Genomic DNA, 20,954 nt, shown 5'->3' on the forward strand with positions numbered 1-20,954 from the left:
AATGTAAGAAAATAAATAAATCATTGCATCATTTAATTACAAAACTATCATTAATATGGGGTAGGTTTTGAGAAATTGACATTGAACCAAACCATACTAAAGCCTAAACGACGACGTGTCGATAGAACTAAATTCAGTAAACACAAGTTGAATTCTTCTGTCCAAAGTTTTGATTTTTTTCTTCTCCAAAATTGCAAATGTTAAACCCTAAACCTTAGGTTCTGTGTTTGAAATCTGTATCATCTTCAAAGTATGAAGCATCTTCTTCTTCTTCTTCGTCTTGTTCGTCCAAAGCCAAATTACATTCTCAGGAGGAGCTTCCTTTTTCACTCCGGCAAGACCACACCCTCGCCGTTGGACCCTTACGACACTCTGCAGCGTCGAGTCGCGAGAGCTGGAGATCCCTCTGCTTCGATTATCAGAGTGTTGGATGGATGGCTTGATCAAGGGCATCTGGTGAAGACTTCAGAGCTCCATGGCATCATCAAGATGCTTCGCAAGTTCAGCCGTTTCTCTCACGCCCTTCAGGTCTCTCATTTTCTGGATTCCTCTGTCGCTTAGTTTCACAAAAAGTTCATCTTTTTTTGTTGTTACTCTGTGATGATACGAATCCAAATCTTAAAAATGGTATCTTTTTTGTTCTTCTTGTTATGTTTATGATGTTAGATATCAGATTGGATGAGTGAGCATAGAGTTCATGAGATCACTGAAGGAGATGTTGCGATTCGGCTTGATTTGATTGCTAAAGTTGGTGGTTTGGGAGAAGCAGAGAAGTTTTTCGAAACGATTCCTATGGAGAGGAGGAACTACCATCTCTATGGGGCTCTCTTGAACTGCTATGCGAGCAAGAAGGTGTTGCATAAAGCTGAGCAAGTGTTTCAGGAGATGAAAGAGCTTGGCTTCCTCAAAGGTTGTCTTCCCTACAATGTGATGCTGAATCTCTACGTCCGGACTGGGAAATACACAATGGTAGAGAAGTTGCTGCGCGAAATGGAGGATGGGACTGTGAAGCCCGACATCTTCACGGTGAACACGCGGCTCCATGCTTATTCGGCTGTATCTGATGTAGAGGGGATGGAGAAGTTTCTGATGCGTTGTGAGGCAGACACAGGACTTCATTTGGACTGGCGCACTTACGCTGATACAGCGAATGGCTACATAAAGGCTGGATTAACTGAAAAGGCGATAGAGATGCTGCGTAAATCAGAGCAGATGGTGAATCCTCGGAAAAGAAAGCATGCCTATGAGGTTCTCATGTCATTCTATGGAGCTGCAGGTAAGAAAGAAGAGGTGTACCGTCTCTGGAGCTTGTACAAGGAGCTGGACGGGTTCTACAACACTGGATACATAAGCGTGATCAGTGCACTCTTGAAGATGGATGACATCGAGGAGGTTGAGAAGATTATGGAAGAGTGGGAAGCTGGACACTCCCTTTTCGATATCCGGATTCCACACTTGTTAATAACGGGTTACTGCAAGAAGGGGATGATGGAGAAGGCAGAGGAAGTAGTAAATATGTTGGTCCAGAAGTGGAGAGTGGAGGATACAAGCACATGGGAGCGTTTAGCTCTCGGGTACAAGATGGCGGGTGAAATGGAGAAGGCGGTGGAGAAATGGAAGAGAGCAATAGATGTGAGCAAGCCAGGGTGGAGACCACACCAGGTTGTATTGATGAGCTGTGTGGACTATCTGGAGGGTCGAAGAGACATGGAGAGTTTGAGAAAGATTTTGAGACTGTTAAGCGAGCGAGGACACATTTCATACGATCAGCTACTATACGATATGAACGGAGCTGGACTGAGTTGGAAGATAGTCGATGCAATGGGAAAAGGTCGATACATTGAGGAAGGAGAAGTAAGAATCTAGACAGTGACACATTCCAAACAATGAAGTCTTGAGACCATTTGGATAAATGCAATTTCGTTTCACCTACTAGCATTTTTTGGGTTTAAACTTGTCTTAAGAATGAGTTAACTAATAATAGATTAATGTTAACTATATAGCAATCAGAGTTACAAATTGATTTTATACGTTAGTCTTCTCCACCAACCAGGAAACCAATGTGTAGCTATCATTGATGTGTTTGCTCAGAAACGCCTAATAGATTAATGCTAAACTAGATAACAAACAGAGTTACAAATATTGTGATCGATATGTTAATCATCTCCACCAACGTATCCTCCTCCTCTCATTGCCTCCACCATCTTCAGGCTCAATCGGTCTTTGTCCATTGCATGCAACACTTGCTCTCGCTTGTTCAGGAGTCTCAGAATATCAGCTGTACTCTCCATGTCTCTCCGACCCTCCACATATTGCACACATGCATAAGCGGACAGAGCCATGCTGCTCTTTGGGTTCCAGCGGTCATGCAGCCTCCCCTCCATAGCCTCTGCCACTCTTTTCCTCCTCTCCTCTTCTTTATCATCTTCATCCTCCACCAAATTATTAACCTTGAGTGCCAAACTCTCCCATTTGCTCTCCTTCTTCCCAAACATATCCACAATCTTCTCAGCCTCCTCCTTCATGCATCTATGTTGGAGACCAAAATCCATCAGATCAATATTGGGACACTCATCCCACTCTTCCATAACCTCATCGAGATCACCCTTCTTCATAAACGCCTTGACGATATCAGAACATTTGGAACTGTCAAAGGATATCCCATAGTCCTTAGCCAAGTTCCAGAGACGGTACACATCCTCTGTTAGATTCTCGCTACAATAAGCAGTCATGAGACATCCATAGATGATTTCTCTAGCGCGGTCACCAACAGATGGCTCTGACCTACGAAGCAAAGCTAAACCCTTTTCCCTAAACCCTGCTCGTAGGTAGACCAATCCTGGAAAGTAGAATGTGGTCCATTTTTCCTGAATCATCACCTCCCACTTGCTCAAAAACTTCTCCATTCCTTGTACATCTAAATCAGATGCCATTGAGTAAGAAGTTAAAAGCTTGTCAAAAGACAGTCCTTGGGGTTGCATCTTTTTCTCGTCCATCTCACCAAGAAGCTTCACCACCATGTCGTGATCTTCAGCCTGATGGTAGAGACAGAGCATAATGCTATAGAGTTGAGGATTGTTATCAACAAAACCAGAGAAAATGTTTCTCAAGTCCCTTTTTGAAAGCAACTAACCTCTTATATCCTTTATTTGTCTACATATCCCCTTCTCTATTAATGAAATGTGTGTTGCCCATTATACCCTTCCTTCATTTTCAGAATAATTAATTAATTACTAAAATTTAAAAAAAAACGAAAATTGGAAAAAAAAAAAAAAAAAACGAGCTCTCGCTCTCGTCGTGCTCCTCTTCCGCCATTGTTGCCACAGATTCGATTTGCAGTCGCCATTGTTGCCGTATCCTCTCCTCCGGCGAGCTGGGTCGAGATAGAAAGGACATGTATGTTTCTCGAGCTCCTTTGAGCTTGAAATTGAATCAAAACCATTTACAATTAAGGAGATTGAATCCAATTGGATTTAGCTAATTGTTTGGTATGCACATTGGAAGTTTATGCATAGTTTCTGGGTCGAATATGTCTGTAAATGGGTAAGAAATGGATTGCAGCAACTGAATCATAGTGAATTGTAGTTTAGAACCCGAAACCATTCGATTTGAGTTCTTGACGCGAAAGTACAACTGGTAGAACTTGGTAGAACTGAACCTGAATCTATTGAAAAATATATATGTAGTATTACTAGTTACACTTAGTATTACCCAGATGTATGTAGTATGACTAGTTACACTAGTATTACCAATATACATGTAGTATTACTAGTTACACTAGTATTACCCAGATATATGTTGTATTACTAGTTACACTAGTATTATCCAAATATATGTAGTATTACTAGTTTTACTAGTATTACCCAGAATTGTAGTACAACTAGTATAACTCGCAGAGTTTTTGTATTGTTTTGGCAGGATACAATGAGGGAGAACGTGATCATATATTTTAAATGCGAAAGTCGCATGTATAGCTTGATGATGAAGACATCAGGGGAGAAGATAACTCTCTCCATGTTAGAAGGTAGGATATGCACGAAGCTAGTGTTAGATAAAAGTAAGGTTAAATTGCAAATGAGGTACAATGCAGTGGTGTTGGGACCAGAGGAAGAGATTTACATTTGTGATGATGAGGATGTTGGTGTCTATTTAGTTTTAGGTGAAAATAACCGTAGTCCGTAGATATGTTTTGTATGTGGAGGTCATCACTCCACCAGAATTGTCCGAGCAACTGTGGAGAGTAGAGATTATGTTTTGTTTTGTTTGTGGTTGTTATTTGGCAATCATAATATTTGATTTTATCTGCACTTTATGATTTGTAAAACAATTTCGACTTAGACAACTATGTAACACTAGTTTTTTATGATGTAATACTATGTTTTTTTTCTATGGCAAATGGGTAAAACTAGTATAAAAAATAGTACTAATAACGAGATTTGGTAATACTAGTAAAACTGGTATAACTTATGAAGGAATTTGAATTTCAAATTTATTTTTTCCAACATTAAATATTACACTGACTATTAAGTAATAATGAACTCTTATAAATGATATAAATAAATTAAGCGAGAAAAAAAAATTATATCATATCGGATTGTTTTAATAGACTCCATACAACATAATCCTTATACTTTTAAGTTCACTTTTTGTACAACCAATAACTAGGGTACAACTATATTTAAAAAAAGCTGCGCACTGGTGGAAAAAAACGGCGCACACGTGGATAAGATGGGGCCCACGTGTCCTAAAATTGAAATTCTCCCATTTTTTTGGGTCCAAATCTGAGGAGCTCCTTACTCCTCACTTATCAATCTATTTACTCTCCAAAAATCTCACATACTCTCCTACTCTTAATGAAATACAAAAACTCCATTTTACCCTTCTAAAATCAAATTTAATAATAAATAACAAAAATAATTTGACCAATAAGAAGCTATTATTTTGAACAATGAAAATTGACTGTTCCGACCAATCATAACATTCCATATCAGTCCGTATTTGTGTATTTGTGTCTGTATTTAATGTTTGATACTCTATATTTGTATAACTTGGTAAAACTTGGTTTCTTAATGGTACAACTACGACCAATTTAACAAATCTTTATATGTAATTTAATAAATTAGTTAGATAAATTATAAAATCTTCATATGCACTTTAGAAATTTAACCAATGTTTAATAAATCTTCTTAAATAACATTAGTTAAACAAAATTTATAGGATAGTTTCCATTAAACTCATTTTTGTACAAATTGTTTAATAAATTAGTTAGACCATTTATAAAATCTTCATATGCACTTTAGAAATTTAACCAATAATTTAACAAATCTTCTTAAATAACATTAGTTTAACAAAATTTATAAGATAGTTTCCATTAAACTTATTTTTGTATAAGAAAGACCTTATACTTTTAAGATGACTTTGTTATTGTTATCCCCATTGCATTGCAAAACACACAAAAATAACGTTTTGACAGATATTTTTGCATGAAAACATAAGAAATGTACCTCAAATAACTAAAATCATGGGTATAACTAAAAAAATTTAGTTTCAATCCAAGTATAACTAATTATTCAAAACATCTCAAAAAGTACAACTGTGTATATGCGAGTACAACTTGAAAACTAGGAATAACTATGTTCATTTTTGCAGTGCCACCTGGCAGATGTACTTGCTTTGCGGCGCCCACTTGCAATTTATGACGGCGTAGTTTGACCGAGAGCAGTTTGACCCACGTTTTTTACGGTTTTAAAATTTTGAAAATTTTCAATTTTTTTATTCTCTACTATAGAAAGAGAAAAAGGATGAGAGAGAACAAAATCTGGGTAGAACAACTACGTACCAAGTTGTACCTAGTTATACAAAAATTTCAAATAACTATATTAACCAAGTTGTACTAAGTTTAACAAACTGACGTAGTTATGCCAAATTTCTAAGTTACAAAAACAATATAGTTATACCAAGTTCTATTAGTTGTCTTAAGTGTGAGTTCGGATAATTGATGATCCGATTAGACTGGAGAGCCCCTGAGAATTTGATCCCATTTTTTTAGGTTTTCCCCCAAATTTGACGGCGCACATGTGTAAATTTGACTCGCACATGTGTAAATTTGACGGTGCACATAGTTTTACCTAGTAATACCAGTAGTATAAATAAAATAAAAAACAAAACCAACATAGTTTTACCTAGTATTACCAATTATACAAATCTAAACAACAACTATAAGACAAAGATATAATAAAGAAGGTATATTCTTCTTCACCTCCAGCTACCATGATACTATCAATTTCATGTGGGATGTAAACAATGAACACAGATTAGAAACATTACAACCCAAAATAGTTCATATCATACAATGCTCTCAGAAAATATGACTCCATGGACGTAGCATCTTCTCCAATCTGTGTGTGCCCAATAACAATGCTAGATAAGAAGTAGAAGACCATGTGGAATAAATTAAAAAGTCGAAATTTTCTCCCAAATGGCTCTACGGACGTAGCATCTTCTCCAGTCATTTCGAACATTCGATTTTGAGTAAGCTTCTAACATGGAGAGAGTTATCTTCTCCCATGATGTCTTCATCATCAAGCTATACATGCGACCTTGGCATTTGAAATATATGAACACGTTCTCCCTCATTGTATCCTGCCAAAACAGTACAAAAACTCTGTCAGTAATACTGGTTTTACTAGTTCTACTACATTTGTAGTAATACTAGTGTAACTAGTCATACTACATATATCTGGGTAATACTAGTTTAACTAGTCATACTACATGAATCTGGGTAATACTAGTGTAACTAGTCATACTACATATATTTGGGTCATACTAGTGTAACTAGTCATACTATATATATATATATATATATATGTTTCAATAGTTTCAGATTCATTTCTACCCAGTTTGACCAGTTCTACTATCGCGAGAAGAACTCAACTTGAATGGTTTCGGGTTCAAAACTATAATTCACTATGATTTAGTTGCTAAAATCCATTTGCTATCCATTTAAAAACCTAATCGACCCCTAGAAAGTATGCATAAACTTACAATATCCATACCAAACACAAGAAGCCAAATCTAATTGGGTTGGACTTCTTTCCGAGTTGGTTCTTCCTTGCCTATCGCACATAAACCACCATTATCATCCTTGGCAAGTGGATCCTAAGGACCAGCTGGTGGGTCTGAAAGACCAGCTAGTGGGTCAGCAGACTCATGCAATTGAACACAATTATACAATAGTATTACTCAGTATTACTAAATGTTTGTTATACCGTAGTATTATGAGTTTTACCTAGGCATCACAATAGTATTCTCTAGTTCTACTAGTGTTACCCAGATGTCAAAATATTATTTCTCAATTCTACCAGTATTACTCAGAAATCACAAATGTATTATTCAACCATTATTACTTAAAATCCAAAATTCACATTTCGAACCCAACTACTTACCATCTCCACGCGATTTTCGTTTGATATCTCTTCGGATCTCTCTTCAATGGAATCACGCAAGGTTCGGCTACTCTCTCCTTCATCTTCATTCTCTTCGTCTTCACTCTCTTCATCTTCTTTCTCTTCTACTTCATTCCCTTCTTCTTCATCGTCTTCATTCCCTTCTTCTTCATTATTCTCAGCAACTGGAGATAACTATTTATCTCTATCTTTTTCTATTTCTACCTCCTCGTCAACATTGTTCGAATCTGGAGGGTTCCGCAAACTTTATCCATCTTTCTCCTCAACATTAGGGTTTCCCGAACCCTCTTCTCCTCTCTTCCTCTTTTTTGACCACCTTGTCTTAACCATTATCAAGAGAAATCAACAATTTTTCACAGTCAAAATCTTGAATTCTACATAGTTTTACCAATTAAAGATGGAGAAATCGTAACTTCTCTTTTGAATTTAAGAGAATTGAAGCTGATAAACGTTCATGAGGAAAAGTCGAAGAGAACGATTTCAAAGTAGAGAAAGAGAAATCAATTTCAGGTTAGATCCGAATAGTTATGGGTGGGGAAAAGAAACTGGGTTAAATCTAGGTTTTCTCTATTATTTTTGTGTTTTGGCTGGGGTAACAATGTAATAAAAAAATTGAAAAAGAAATTCTGTTTTTTACGGGGAGATATGAGGTTTTGTTTTGACAAAAAGGGACTTTGCAGACGTTTTCTCACAAAACCAAGCTCTCTCTTCTTCTCAAAAGTAGTCTCAGCTATGGCCACAGAGCTGTGTGTTTTGCAGCAGCTCAAGAGAGCATTGTACAAATAAAGATCCCTCTTTTCTACAGGAACAGTCTCGAAGAACTTAGCCGCTTCTTCCACACCACAAACTTTTGCAGTCAAGTAAAGCCGTCGCTCAAAATCCATCGAACTCAGCTTGTAAGCTTTTTGTTCAATCATCCAATCCGATACCTAACAACACCAAAAACCTAAAATTAACAAAATTGTAAAAGTCCAAATTTTGCTTGTTTTTTGAAACCCCTAACCTGGAGAGCGTGGAAGAAGCGATTGGATCTGTGAAGAGAGGTGATGATGCTTCTGAGTTCTGAAAGAGCCGTTTGATTTCCGATTTGGCACCATTCTCGGAGCAACGGAGTGATGGAGACCGTCGAATCTTGGACTCGCTCGATCCGACGCTTGAGAGTGTCATCAATGAGCTCCGGTGAAGGAATGGTTTTAGGGAAATGAACGAAGGAACGTCTGCAAGGAAGTTTCCAGAAGAAAGTACTGAATGGTTGCCGGAGAAGATGCTTCATGCTCAAGCCAGAACCAAGACAAAACAAAAGCCTAGGTTTTCGCTTCTCTGTCTGCGTTCAGTCCACTTTACGACGACACTTAATTTTACTTTCATAAAATAAATTGCCTTAACCGGATTCGTATTAGAGAATTCCGGTTTGAATCTCCCACTACAAAAAAAAAAAAAAAAAAAAAAAAAAATTTTTACTTACCACTTAGCAGTCTTAATAGATTATGTACAATGGAAATATTATAAGTATCGGTTTCGGATTGGCTCTCTTCGTCCGATAACTTAATGAAATGGTGTTTTAGCGGAAAGAAAAAATGGAAATATTGTAAGCAAAGTTCATAACACAAAGTCTTTTCAAATACAAATATGATTTTCTAAGAAAAAAAAAAACAAATTAGGCCTCAGAAATACATTATTGTAAAAAAGTACGTTATCATTGGTTTCTCAAACGATGTTGGCAAATTTGAATCATCATAGGCCCTTTCTTTATGCAGAAAGATCAAAAATGAAAAACTACACAAAATAATGAGCCTCAGACTGATCAATGTGACAGAAAACCAACAAAACACACAACTGACACAATCGAAAAACTTGGTAGATGATGATCGTGTTACTCTGCAAGAACAAGAATGGGACAAGAAGCAGAGAAAGACAAAGGACTAAGAAGAGAGGTAAAACGCCAGTTTTACTATCTCAAGAATACAGAATCATCGAGAGCTCCTCAAAGATCGCTCACTCTCTCTACCAAGATCACAACCTGAACACGGCTTTTTATAACAGAACACTCAACAAAAGATACACACTTGTCAACGAAAGATTACAAAGTTGATGATAAACCACCAACTTTGACTCTTCGTTTCCATTTGTCATTTGTGAAATTGCCCCTTGGAGGCCAAGCTAAAATCTATTTTCCTACTTGTTAAGAGAATAAAGTTTAGCTTGGCCTCCAAGGACAATTTTACAAATGACAAATGGACACATCCACTCATTCATTACTCTCTAGTCTCTAGAAAAGTCGAGACGCAGCAAGTAGCAAGGACGTTCCGAGTCACGTTGGATTACACTCATTAGATTGGGCCTTGATCTGAAGATTATTGGGCTTAGAGAACTTGGGCTACTCTTAACAGATTCCCTCAAGCTTCACCTTCACATGTAAGTTCGTTCAAGTCATTGTGTTTTTGAACATGAGAAATTAGTGAAATAGTGGGAAAAGCAGATAAAGTTCGAAGTAAATTGATAGGGAGAAGTAAACAATAAAATTGCATACAATCATTATTCAAAAATCATAACAAATATATTTGTGTTATCTCCTCTAATTACAAGAAAGTTTCCCCCTTGATAAGGTGTTAAGGCCAAAATACAACAATACAAGTAAAATTGAAACATGACACATCCACAATTAAATTCCAGTAGAGAGATGAGGCCAAGACATGACTTCTCAGTTGTGATCCTTCTTCCTGTTAAGCTATAGAGATGAAGTATTACCAAATCAAGAACAAAGAATGTGAGTTCCTAGATGTGGTCGAAACCAAATCTGTCTTTCCACAAGCAAAAATTCTTTCTAAACCATTTACCATGATGAGACATATTGCTGCTTGTTGTTGTTATTCAGATATCAAGAAAATGACTATGAAATGACTAAGTTGGTAAGATTTTAACAAGGTTCATAGATGTCATGGAGGAGCATATAAAATCTCTAACACTACAACAACACCAGCCTCCTACTAGGCAAATAACAATAGCAAACTCATGAGGCTTCAGCAGTTTATCATTCACTCACTTGTTCAAAGCTAAAAATAACTTTGATCAGGCAATGTAGGCAAAGATATGAAACATCATCACCAGCCTCTCATCATCAATATCCAAAAACAATTCTTTAAGAAGACAACACTAAAGGCCTCAGAAATTACATTTTGTAAAAAGTTATATCATTAGTTTATCAGACAATGTAGGCAAAAAATTTGAATCATCATAGGCCTTAAAGAGAGAGTCAGGAAAAACAAAACGCAAAGAGCCTCAGACTAATTAAAGAATTCATTTCAGAGGCAAATCAAACAATGTAGACAATCTTTTTCAATCATCACTGGCTCTTTATCTAAACCCAGTTCACAAAGGTTATGACTTTGCAAAGCACAAAGAGAAGAAGATAAAAATCACAACTTTACTTAATTCAATGAATTGAATTCGATCAATTAAAACAAAAGTACGAAGCTTTTGATGGTAATAATGAAAACTGAATCGCTCACTGGCTTCTCTCGTTCATAGAAGATCGATCATGAGCCCTGAATCTTTTTCTCACCGCCACCAAGAGGAGTTTTTATCTTCTTTCCTCTGAAACCCTAGCATCGTTTTATATTGCAACTTTTTGCGTTATGCGTTGGGAAGGGCCCATATATCGGCCCATCAAAGCTCAACCGAATTTCAAATTGGAAAAGGCCCATATACCGGCCCATTAAAACTCTTAAAACTTTTTTTTTTTTTTTTTTGGTGAGTTACTCAACTTTTATTAAACAGTCATTAAAAAAAAAAACCACAAGCTTTTCATTATTCTTTTTGCTTTTTTTCCCTTTTGTTCAAATTAAAAAATCTGGGGTTCCTGTTAAATGCAAAGAAAAAAAGGAAAAAGGAAAAAGCTGGGGTTCATGCAGGCTCTTATCTTTAAATTAAAGCTGAAATTTGAAAGATTAGTTTTTAGTATTCTCCAATAAATTCTTCTTTTCTTCAAAATGATTGATAAAAAGAATCTGTAAATTCTTGCATCATAATTAGTTAGTAGATCTCATATCCATATTAAAGAAGATGTGTTGACATCCTCCAACAAATCCAAGGAGGAGAAAAGAATGAAGAAACCAACAATTAAGAAAGACTTAGAGATGAAACCCATAAAAGTAGGAAGACAAAACTTAATATGAGAGTTTTAAAAAATAAAACAAAGACAAAGAGAGAGATAATTTGGGAGATGTAATGGAAGAAGGCCAAGAATGAAGAATCCTAACGACGAAGGTTCTTGACTTTGGACCAACCCTTCTTACAAGATTTGCCGACAACTTTGATGCCTTTCTTGAAGAGATGTTTCAGCTCCAACGCCCTCATCTTCACCTGATCCTCAAATGCTCCCATCTTCTTCTTTCTTTCTTTCTTTCTTGGATTCTCCTCTCTTCTCTCGGAGGTGAGAGATGTGTTATAAGTTTTGTTTGTGTCCTCGTCTCTCTCTCTATGTAATATACAAGGGATTTATATAAATATAAATAGCTGTGAAATGTTATTAATAGACTAATTGGATCATTACACCTAAGCTAAGCTATCTCTGCTGTTTTATGCTTCCTAAAATTCTTTTTCTAATTTTGCCATTGCTTTTATTAAAATAAACATCTATTTTTTTTTTTCTATGTTGAAAATTTGAACAAAATAACTAAGTGGCATTAGCTCAACCGGTAAAAATCCTAAGCGAATCTTAGAGGTCGCCGGTTCGACTGATGCTTGGGACAAAACTAATATTACAAAATGTGGTTTCGGGTCTGGGGGATTACGGACTTTGGTCCGGAACCTCTGAACAAAATAAATGGTTTTTGCCAGTTAAATGAATCATCTTATGCGTGGATCCAGAATGGGTTTTGTACACGTGGTAAAAGAAGGACCGTTGGATGTTTGCGATGAAAATTGCCAGCTTTGTAATTCTCAACACGAAGTGGACCACCTTACTGGTTGGTGCTACCTTATCCCACCCATTAACAAGTCTTGATTTTGGATATTACATGTCAGAACTCTTGAATAAACTAACCCGTGACATACTTGGAAATTGGAATAAAGCATAACCTTTTTCTTGTTAATTAAACTCTTCTTACCTTCTGTTTTGTTGTTTTAGTCAACACACTTTCTCTTTCATAAAGACTCTTTCTCTAAAGCTTTGAAGTAACAGATCAGCTATGGTTTTACACACTGTTTATTCGCTGTCTTGTCTTAACAAAGAAAGATTCGTTGGAACCATTATCCTTCTCAGTTACGTCGTTGCTAAAGAATAGCGTAAGGAGAAGTGTCAAGGACTCAAGGCATTATATATACAAGGAGTGGACGAGCACTGACGTAGTCGTTGGTTTAATTTCTTTGTTTATTGCTGTAATGTGCAAAAATCTATTGGTATCGACGTAAATGAGTTATCAGATAATAGCTCTTATCAACCATTTTTTTTTTTTGTTAAAAGTTTTTCAATACTTTCTTCAAAACACAATTCACTTTCTCGGTTTCTCCTCCCATACATTATGCTTTGAACACAATTCTTTTATTTATCTATACTAGTATTTTCGCAACACTTTGCCACTTTGGTGACGGATGGATAAAAATGCTTCTGGGTTAATCGGATATCCGACCCGTTTTTTAAATTCCTTAACAAAAAAAATTGTTGGGTCGGGTTATATTTAACCCAACTTATACAGCGGATATTCCATATTTAATCATTTAGATATTTAGAAGATTTGTTTGATTTGTTTTTAACTGTTTTGAATCATCATTGTATAATACATAAAGTAAAAAAAATTAAATTTTTTTCTGCATATACTGTGATTCGAAATTTAAAAAACGGACATATATTATCCAATTGACCAAAATGTGTGTTCAACGTTCTATATCGATTAAAATATTTAGACAATGATTCAGAATCATATCATAAATAAGATCAACAATAATAAAATAAATGAGTTTTTTGGCGGGACGGGTTTTTGAATCAACAATAATAAAAAGATTAAATATCATTAATCTGTCGTTTCAATACGGATTAAATCCTTTTGTTTTTTTAATACCACCAATATTAGACATATTAAATCAGTCTCATTTAGAAAAGATTGTATAAAACCAAAAACTGTCCCGTGGTATAATGTTACTTAATAAAAATATTTTAAAATTTTAAAATATCATTAACATGCCGTTTTAATACATATTAAATCTTCAGTTTATTAAAATATAAATGTCTTAGAGAATGATATGATTTATAAACTTTTATATATAATAAATAATTATTAAATTTTAAAATAAAAACAAATCATGGAACGGGTTAAGAAATTACGGAACGTGTTATATTTCGGAAAAGATTTATATGGCGGACGAATTTGAATCAATATTTATATACCGTTTTAATACGGGTTAAATCCTCAGTTTATTAATAATTGTTTCGTGGACTTGTGGTATACCGTTACTTAATAACAATTGTAAACTATAATATAAATAAATATGTTATAAGGAGATACAATTTACAAAATATTTTTATACTAACTTTAAAATTAAATCATCCCGCGGTGTTCCGCGCGTTAAAATCTAGTATGGGTTAAAAATTCAATCCAAACTCTTAAAATATTAGATATATATCCATTTTGACACCCTTAAGTATAACTTATGATGACAAAAAAAAAGTGAAATTTTTTAGGGGTGTGCAAAAAAAACTTTTACCCAAAAAAACCCGACCAGTAATTAGGTAATTCAGTCTGGTTTCGGTTTCTTCCAAATACCCGTTCGGTTATAATTATTAATAATTTACTTTGGTTCGGTTCAGTTTAAAACCATAAAACAGTTTGGTTTTTTGGGTTTCTACTTTTTTTTTTTTAATTATAATATCACTTGTTTGGTTAGCGTTCTAATATTTTTTCCAATATTGATTTCCTCTTCCTTGTGAATTGTGATATAAGCTACATATATAAATTTTCTCAATCTAATGATATTTATTTAGAAACTTATATTAATACATGTTGGAGAAGAAAAAATAAAACTCTTTGAAAGATGATATAGTTCATAATAATATTATGTTTAACATTTAGGTTATACAAATATGTTAAACTAGATTCACTTCATAGATTAAAATCAAAGATGATATAATTCAAAAAAAAAAAAATGTTATTTTCATTTTGAAAAATCATGGAATAAAAGAAAAATAACTGAAACCGAATGAAATTGCATATGGTTTTCTAAACATTTTCATTTTTATAAAAGAAAATAAATCGTAAACCCGATAAAACAAGCCGTAACCAAACTGAGAATTGATAAATTGATAAACCCAAAAAAAAAAACTAAATATCAATTTTTATAGCTCACCACGAGTGTTTGTTGGTTTGCTATATGTAATTTATGCGTCTTCTTTTTTTGTTGTTGTTAGGGCTTTACAGAAATTAAGGGGTCTGTTGGGCTGTGGCCTGTGGGAATTCGGTGATAAGAATTTTGTGAGAGGTCGACCTGAGCTTATGGAGGAGATGCATAAAAGAATTTCGTTTGATGGGTTTCTGAGAAGGGCTAAAGAAAGGAAAGCTCGAGAGGATGTGAAGGTGAAGGACGGCTTCCAAAATTTAAGAATTTGATCTTGAATCATCATCATCTTTAACAATGCTTGGAACAAGTGTAGTGGTTTATAGTTTATACGTTGTCTTGTCTTTAAACAAAGAAGAGATTTTTTTTTTTTTTGAATAACCGCGGGTCTCCCAAAGGCTTCCTAGGCCCAAGGACTAATCCCACGAGGCTGGCAATTCCCCTATGTAAACCTGCCAGTGGCCGTGCCTTGAACCCTGGTGGGAAAGTTTTCCTTGTCATCTGAACGTGGCTAAGAGAGGAGTGTTAAGGCATTGTACAATGAGTGGACGAGCACTGACGAGGCCAAGTTCCCTGACCAGATGTAACATGAACCGATAACGCACCCTATCCCAAACAGCTGCACAAAATCCTGACCTGAGAAGTGAGCTGCTGCAAATACTCCTGAGCTGATCACTAGTGCCTTCCACCATTCCATTCTCGACGCTAAGGAGGTCAGTAGAAAGCGTCTGTACACTATCTCCTCAAGGATGGGAGCTACTACGCAGTAGAGAGCAAAACACCCGCTTCTCGCCACTTCCCCGCTCACCAATATCTTCTCCAATTCTGATTCATGTACAGCCTGAGATCAAACAGCATTGTTTCTGCTATGTTAATCATCGTAGGAGAGAATGGTGTACTAGATCAGGAGGCAATTGGGGAGACCTTAGAGCCAAAGAGTTGATCAGCTACAAGCGACGTGACGAAGATAAAGCCCACAAGACATCCCAAACCCAATGCTGAGCCAACCACCCAGTTTCTTTCTTCCCTTGATTCATTATTACCCTTTAGAAAGTTGATTGATTTGCACTGAGGCTTCGCTGTGGTCCTCAGCAGCAAGACTGTCCCTGAAAGTTCTACCATTTGGAGAACCACAAGTGATAGCACCTGTAAATTGTAACCACAGCATGAATTTCAACAAGAAAAATCAACTGCAGAATCAAAATGACAGAGACTGGGTTTCACCACTCTTAACAAGCAACCAAATGCATCTCACATAGGTAGAAAACTAAACTGCCCTTTGCTCATCTCTAAAGTGTACAATTCAACAAGATATTGAACAGTCTTCTCGAACAAAAGGAAAGGAGACTCACTTGGGTCTGAGGATCAAGAACCTGCCGGTGGAGTATGTTGGCAACAATGGATAAACCCCCAAAACTGAGAGGAATATGCAGAGAGAACATGTAAAGAGCAAATGTGCTCCATATGTTATTATCTTCCCATGGAATCTCTGATGCCAAAACCGAGAACCCATCTTCATTCCCCAACTTCTCAATCTATAAAGCACCGGACTTGGACTTAGAATTACCATCAAAATCAAAACTAATTATAAAAAAGGAAACTTTATCCTAATCTGAAACGAAGACATCTCATGTAATGACTCAATGAAAGGAAGGAGACGTACCTGAGTAGTTTCTTGTGTGGATTTGCTTTTGAGACAAGAGCATCTGAGAGAAGGACGACAAGTGGTAGTAGAGGAGAGACCACGAAACTCCGAATGTCTTCGTCGGTCGGAAACCTTAGTAACCGGCGTGTTGACGCAACTGAAGGAAACCCATCGGCCTAGAATCATCGCCGTCTCTGACCAGAGAGTCTCATAGAGCCAAGCCACTTCAACTTTCAAGTTACCATGGAGAGACCAATTCAATTCAATTCTTGTGGTAATCCAAAAGAATTGTTTTTTCTTTTTTTGGCATCAAGTGTGTTTTTTTTTTTTGTCAATAGATATCTTCTTAGCTCAAAAAAGGAAAAAAAAAGATAATCTTTTTTCATAAGAAAGGAGAAAACATCTGGAGCTGACAGGATTCACAAAAAAGATCATTTCTTTTTCGATTTCTCTTCCTCCTAGACCCAACCGACGAAGAGAATTTGATTTGTTGTTGGTTGTGTCTGGTCTCTTCGTCTAGGGTTTTTGGGTGATTAAAGATGGTGAGGATCGTGAGAAGTTGTTTACAGTCCATGTTAAAGCTTGTGAATTCTCTAATTGGGATGGTTGGGATTGCTATGATTCTCTACGCTGTTTGGCTGATTAGGCAATGGCAAGAACAAATGGGAAATCTTCCCTTTGCTGATTCTGATCACCCTGTTCCATGGTATGTCAAAGTTTCCATCTTTTTATGTGTTTGATCACTTTCTGGCTATTTGGGCGTTTGTATCTTTGTTTAGAATCTATGAGTGGTTTGAGAATGGTACTGAACAAAATAGGCAGGGACAAGATCATAGATTCTGTTAGCTTGAGGTGTGTGGAAGCTAGAAGCTGTTAGGCTATGGAAGAGAGAGTTTTAGGATTCTTGTAAGATTTGATGGCACTGCAAATGAGTGTCACATCTTGTTGGGGAGGAGCTATCTTTGTTTTCGTAGAAAGATCGTAAATTCTGTAAGCTTGAGGTGTCTAGAAGTTGTTAGGCTATGGAAGAGATAGCTTCAGGATTCTTGTAAGATGGCACTGGAAGGGAGTGACATATCTTGTATCTGTGTGAGGGGGAAGTTATTATTGTTGTTAATTGTTATGAAGTTTGCCATTGCTGATGAAAATTGCTGAACCAATCTTCTTATGAGCTTCAGGTTCATTTATTCATTTCTCGGTCTCGGGGCCATTCTCTGTGTTGTCACTTGCGCCGGGCACATAGCTGCTGAAACTGTGAATGGATGTTGCCTTTACTTGGTAAACTTCTTTTCTTTTTTTTTATAAGTTGTTCCTGCAACTCTATATATTGACGGATTGTAGCATCATCTACCGATCTACGTTAGCCTGTTTTTCTTTGGTAGTTTTATTGTTCCTTCCTGAATTCATTCTTGTGTTTCTTTTCTATGTGAATAATGCATCTGTTTATTGGCACATCGACTGGGTTCAGTATATGGGATTCATTGTCTTGCTAGTTATGGTTGAAGGCGGTGTGGTTGCTGATATCTTTCTAAACCGTGACTGGAAAAAGGTATAGTTTCTATATATCTTTTCTTTTGAAAAATCTTGGGAGGCTCTCTATTGTCACGCCCATGATCCTAATCTTTTAGAAGCTTTCACCAGGACTTTCCAGAGGATCCAAGTGGTGCTTTCCACCAGTTCTCTAAGTTCATCGAGTCAAACTTCAAGATTTGCAAGTGGATAGGTCTCTCTATTGTCTGTGTCCAGGTATCTTAATTGATAGCAACAAAAATCTCTACTTTAAGATGCTTCTAAATTGTTTGGTTTCAATGTTTCACAGCGTTCTCTTTGTTTATTGGCAGGGTCTATCAGTTTTATTAGCCATGTTGCTCAAAGCTCTTGGACCTCACCCTTACCGTCATTACGACAGTGACGATGAATACAATGTAAGCACAGTTGCACTCCTGCAGGATGGTCGTCAGCTGCCTCCATATGTTGTTGGAGAACCCATGTATGGAGCCAAACCGGGAGCTTGGACAGTTAGGATTAATGAAAGGGCGAACCGGTGAGAGGTGCAAACCAAGAAGCTCGTAGAAGAAAAATGGGAAAGAGTCTGCTATTTCGATGTGTGCATTTACTTTGGCTTCTTGTTGCATCTCTTTCTTTCACTATTATCTCTTGGAAATCTTGAATACACATATACGTATTGGGATGTTCTTACATTTAAAACATTATGTGATGAATGTAAATCTCTCTCCACTCTTTTGCTGATCTAACCAAGATTTATATCCTGCAGGCTAGTCATATCTTGGTCGGATCGGAATTTGTCTTATTTACATATCAAAAATCTCAAAACTCGAATACAATTTAATTATTAACCAACTATAGAGCAATCACTGATCATCGTTGTTAAGAATTCTTATGGAGCTACTCGTTGTTAAATTAAGCAAATAAAATAATTGAAGACCAATGGTATTCGTATTGGCTTATGGGGCACATGGGAAAAGATTGGATAAAGTCTCTTATTGTGTAAGAAAATATGTGAAGGAAGGAATTAATTGAGAATGTGATGTGATTAGTGAACTGTAAGATTCCTATATGCACTGTTTTTATTGATACTCACTCATCATCTCATCTCATGTGACTTTAATTGTAATTTTCATGAATTACGTAAGAATGACATCTTTTTCTTGTTGTCATTCTCAATAATACAATTTGACTTTCTCACTTTTAGGCTTTTAGCTAAAGCATTCTCATTTGTATAACTATTCTCTGATATTTATTTTTCTTATTGAAGTTGTCAATTGTATATTTCACTAGTCTTTGATAATGCACACATGCCTACATGTATACCAGTATTCATGATGGTTATTAAGAAGTTCACTTAAATATCACAAGTTCATCTCCAATATGCTGTTCTATATTTTAGTTACTTAGGTATGTCAGATTGTTACAAGTATTCCCGTGGACTATGACGATATATTTGGAAAAAATCGATAAATTCTTCGATAGATGGATCGCTCTTTTCAGTTTAAAATCGAGCTCGCCTTAAAAGGTTATTGACCTTTGAACTGCAAGGTTTAATTTGGGTCATGCAATGGTGGGAAACCATGATCGATATTGCTCTCATTATTTCACTGATTCTATGTATTTGGTGTACATGATCTCGAAACCAAATGATTGGCTAGGTTTTGACTAAGAGCTTCGTGAAGTCGTCTCAATTTATACCAAACTCTCTGGCAATCTACGAATGTAGAAGTAGCAATAGTCGACCAAACTTTCTAGCAAAAAAACTTGGAATATTAATTTGTGTTCTCTTTTCTTAGCAATTTTCTATCCATTTGGTTAATTGCGAATGTAGGAAACGTTTTTTATTTTAAAAATTCAGAAGTGAGAAAGAATTAGGTACAATAATTAACAAGCTGCATTCACCATATTTAAATAAGAAAACAATGTAAATAATCATTTCTTAAGATAAACTTTTGTAAACATATACATAGTTACGTGTACGACTTACATGTACATCAAACTTTGTAAGCATGAGTGTAATTGACAATAAAGAAATACTAGATAACAACCCGCACGATGTGCAGGATGAAGTGATTTAAGTAAAATTATTATGATTAAAATTATTATTCGGGATCTAAGATCCGTTTGTGTAAAACGAAACATGTTACAATTTTTTTTTGTTTTATTCAAATTTGGGACTATTTCATATAAGAATATGTTTTATCCGTGAAATATTTAAACTTTGAATAAAGCTTCAACGTGATAAAAAAGTATTGACGAAATGTTACCATTTATGGCAATATGTCTTTCCGTATGTTTTAAAGATTTTGAGATTTTGTAGTATAAAAAGAAATTTTTTTTTTTTAATAAGTATAAGAAATCCAAAATTTAGCAAAGATGAGATTTGATAGTTTCGAAGCTAAGATTTTGTAGTGTTCCAAATCTAAGATTCTTAGATTATGAATGGATTATTTACGAAATAGTTATAATGTGGCCAGATTTTGGTTTATATACAAATGTGGTTATAATGTTTTTCTTCGAAAAGTTAGAACTCCTCCAAAAAATAGGATTTTAAGCATTCGTAACATATATAGAAAGGAGATTATTTTATTTATTTAAGTAAAAAATTTATGAAAGATGTAAAGATTTTGTAGTTTTGAATTCGAGATTCTTGAACCAAATATATATATTTTATCATTTAAATATAAACATAAATATAAATATAAATAAAAAGATTGTTTACCCATCCACTAAAGAAAATTTATATAAATGTATATAAAGAAATATATAAATATATAAATATAGTAATATAAGATAAACAAAAAGTGTATGTTTTTAATTATTAATGGGATATATGGATGTATGAGACTAATGACAAATTCTGTAAATAGTCTAATAAATCTTGGATAATTATCTAAATAGAGGTCAAATCATTGCGAGAGCGACACATCAGCGTGGCAATCTTGTTAATAACACATGATGGTAAGGTTTTTTTTAAAAAATGTTTCTCTATTAATATATAGGGG

The 20,954-nt window shown here is 35.4% G+C and overlaps 4 protein-coding genes across 4 annotated transcripts; 2 read left to right on the top strand and 2 right to left on the bottom strand.

Annotated features, from left to right (window-relative positions):
* The first annotated feature begins 91 nt into the window (after nt 1–91).
* Nucleotides 92–1,995, top strand: LOC9322365 (pentatricopeptide repeat-containing protein At2g20710, mitochondrial). Its single transcript, XM_002884172.2, has 2 exons — nt 92–528; nt 667–1,995. The coding sequence occupies exons 1-2, from the start codon at nt 253–255 to the stop codon at nt 1,864–1,866; spliced, it is 1,476 nt and encodes a 491-aa protein (XP_002884218.1). The 5' UTR covers nt 92–252; the 3' UTR covers nt 1,867–1,995.
* Nucleotides 1,982–9,672, bottom strand: LOC9320285 (pentatricopeptide repeat-containing protein At2g20710, mitochondrial). Its single transcript, XM_021033912.1, has 3 exons — nt 8,470–9,672; nt 8,164–8,395; nt 1,982–3,091 (listed from the first exon to the last, which is right to left on the bottom strand). The coding sequence occupies exons 1-3, from the start codon at nt 8,737–8,739 to the stop codon at nt 2,157–2,159; spliced, it is 1,437 nt and encodes a 478-aa protein (XP_020889571.1). The 5' UTR covers nt 8,740–9,672; the 3' UTR covers nt 1,982–2,156.
* A 5,359-nt stretch (nt 9,673–15,031) lies between these two features.
* On the bottom strand, nt 15,032–16,728 carry LOC9322367. The gene is made up of 4 exons (XM_002886255.2): nt 16,459–16,728; nt 16,148–16,330; nt 15,720–15,941; nt 15,032–15,636 (listed from the first exon to the last, which is right to left on the bottom strand). Exons 1-4 carry the CDS (start codon nt 16,624–16,626, stop codon nt 15,307–15,309), a joined length of 903 nt encoding a protein of 300 aa, XP_002886301.1. The 5' UTR covers nt 16,627–16,728; the 3' UTR covers nt 15,032–15,306.
* Nucleotides 16,729–16,796: 68 nt separating this feature from the next.
* Nucleotides 16,797–18,692, top strand: LOC9322368 (tetraspanin-19). Its single transcript, XM_021032042.1, is given in 7 exon segments — nt 16,797–16,885; nt 16,921–17,146; nt 17,619–17,718; nt 17,909–17,989; nt 18,082–18,186; nt 18,282–18,464; nt 18,466–18,692. Coding segments are annotated over 6 exon segments (684 nt in total). The 5' UTR covers nt 16,797–16,885; nt 16,921–16,979; the 3' UTR covers nt 18,514–18,692.
* The last annotated feature ends 2,262 nt before the right edge of the window (nt 18,693–20,954 follow it).

This window comes from Arabidopsis lyrata (genome assembly GCF_000004255.2).
Source record: "Arabidopsis lyrata subsp. lyrata unplaced genomic scaffold ARALYscaffold_3, whole genome shotgun sequence".
In the NCBI taxonomy this organism is placed as follows: Eukaryota; Viridiplantae; Streptophyta; class Magnoliopsida; order Brassicales; family Brassicaceae; genus Arabidopsis; species Arabidopsis lyrata.

Coding starts and splice junctions, on each gene's coding strand:
- LOC9322365 (XM_002884172.2), top strand. CDS start 253: ATGAAGCATCTTCTTCTTCTTCTTCGTCTTGTTCGTCCAAAGCCAAAT. Junction 529..666: donor GTTTCTCTCACGCCCTTCAG/GTCTCTCATTTT, acceptor TTATGATGTTAG/ATATCAGATTGGATGAGTGA.
- LOC9320285 (XM_021033912.1), bottom strand. CDS start 8,739: ATGAAGCATCTTCTCCGGCAACCATTCAGTACTTTCTTCTGGAAACTT. Junction 8,396..8,469: donor GCTTCTTCCACGCTCTCCAG/GTTAGGGGTTTC, acceptor TGGTGTTGTTAG/GTATCGGATTGGATGATTGA. Junction 3,092..8,163: donor TGAGAAGAAGAGAGAGCTTG/GTTTTGTGAGAA, acceptor ACATTTTCTCTG/GTTTTGTTGATAACAATCCT.
- LOC9322367 (XM_002886255.2), bottom strand. CDS start 16,626: ATGATTCTAGGCCGATGGGTTTCCTTCAGTTGCGTCAACACGCCGGTT. Junction 15,942..16,147: donor TTCTTGATCCTCAGACCCAA/GTGAGTCTCCTT, acceptor TACAATTTACAG/GTGCTATCACTTGTGGTTCT. Junction 15,637..15,719: donor ATCAACTCTTTGGCTCTAAG/GTCTCCCCAATT, acceptor GTTTGATCTCAG/GCTGTACATGAATCAGAATT.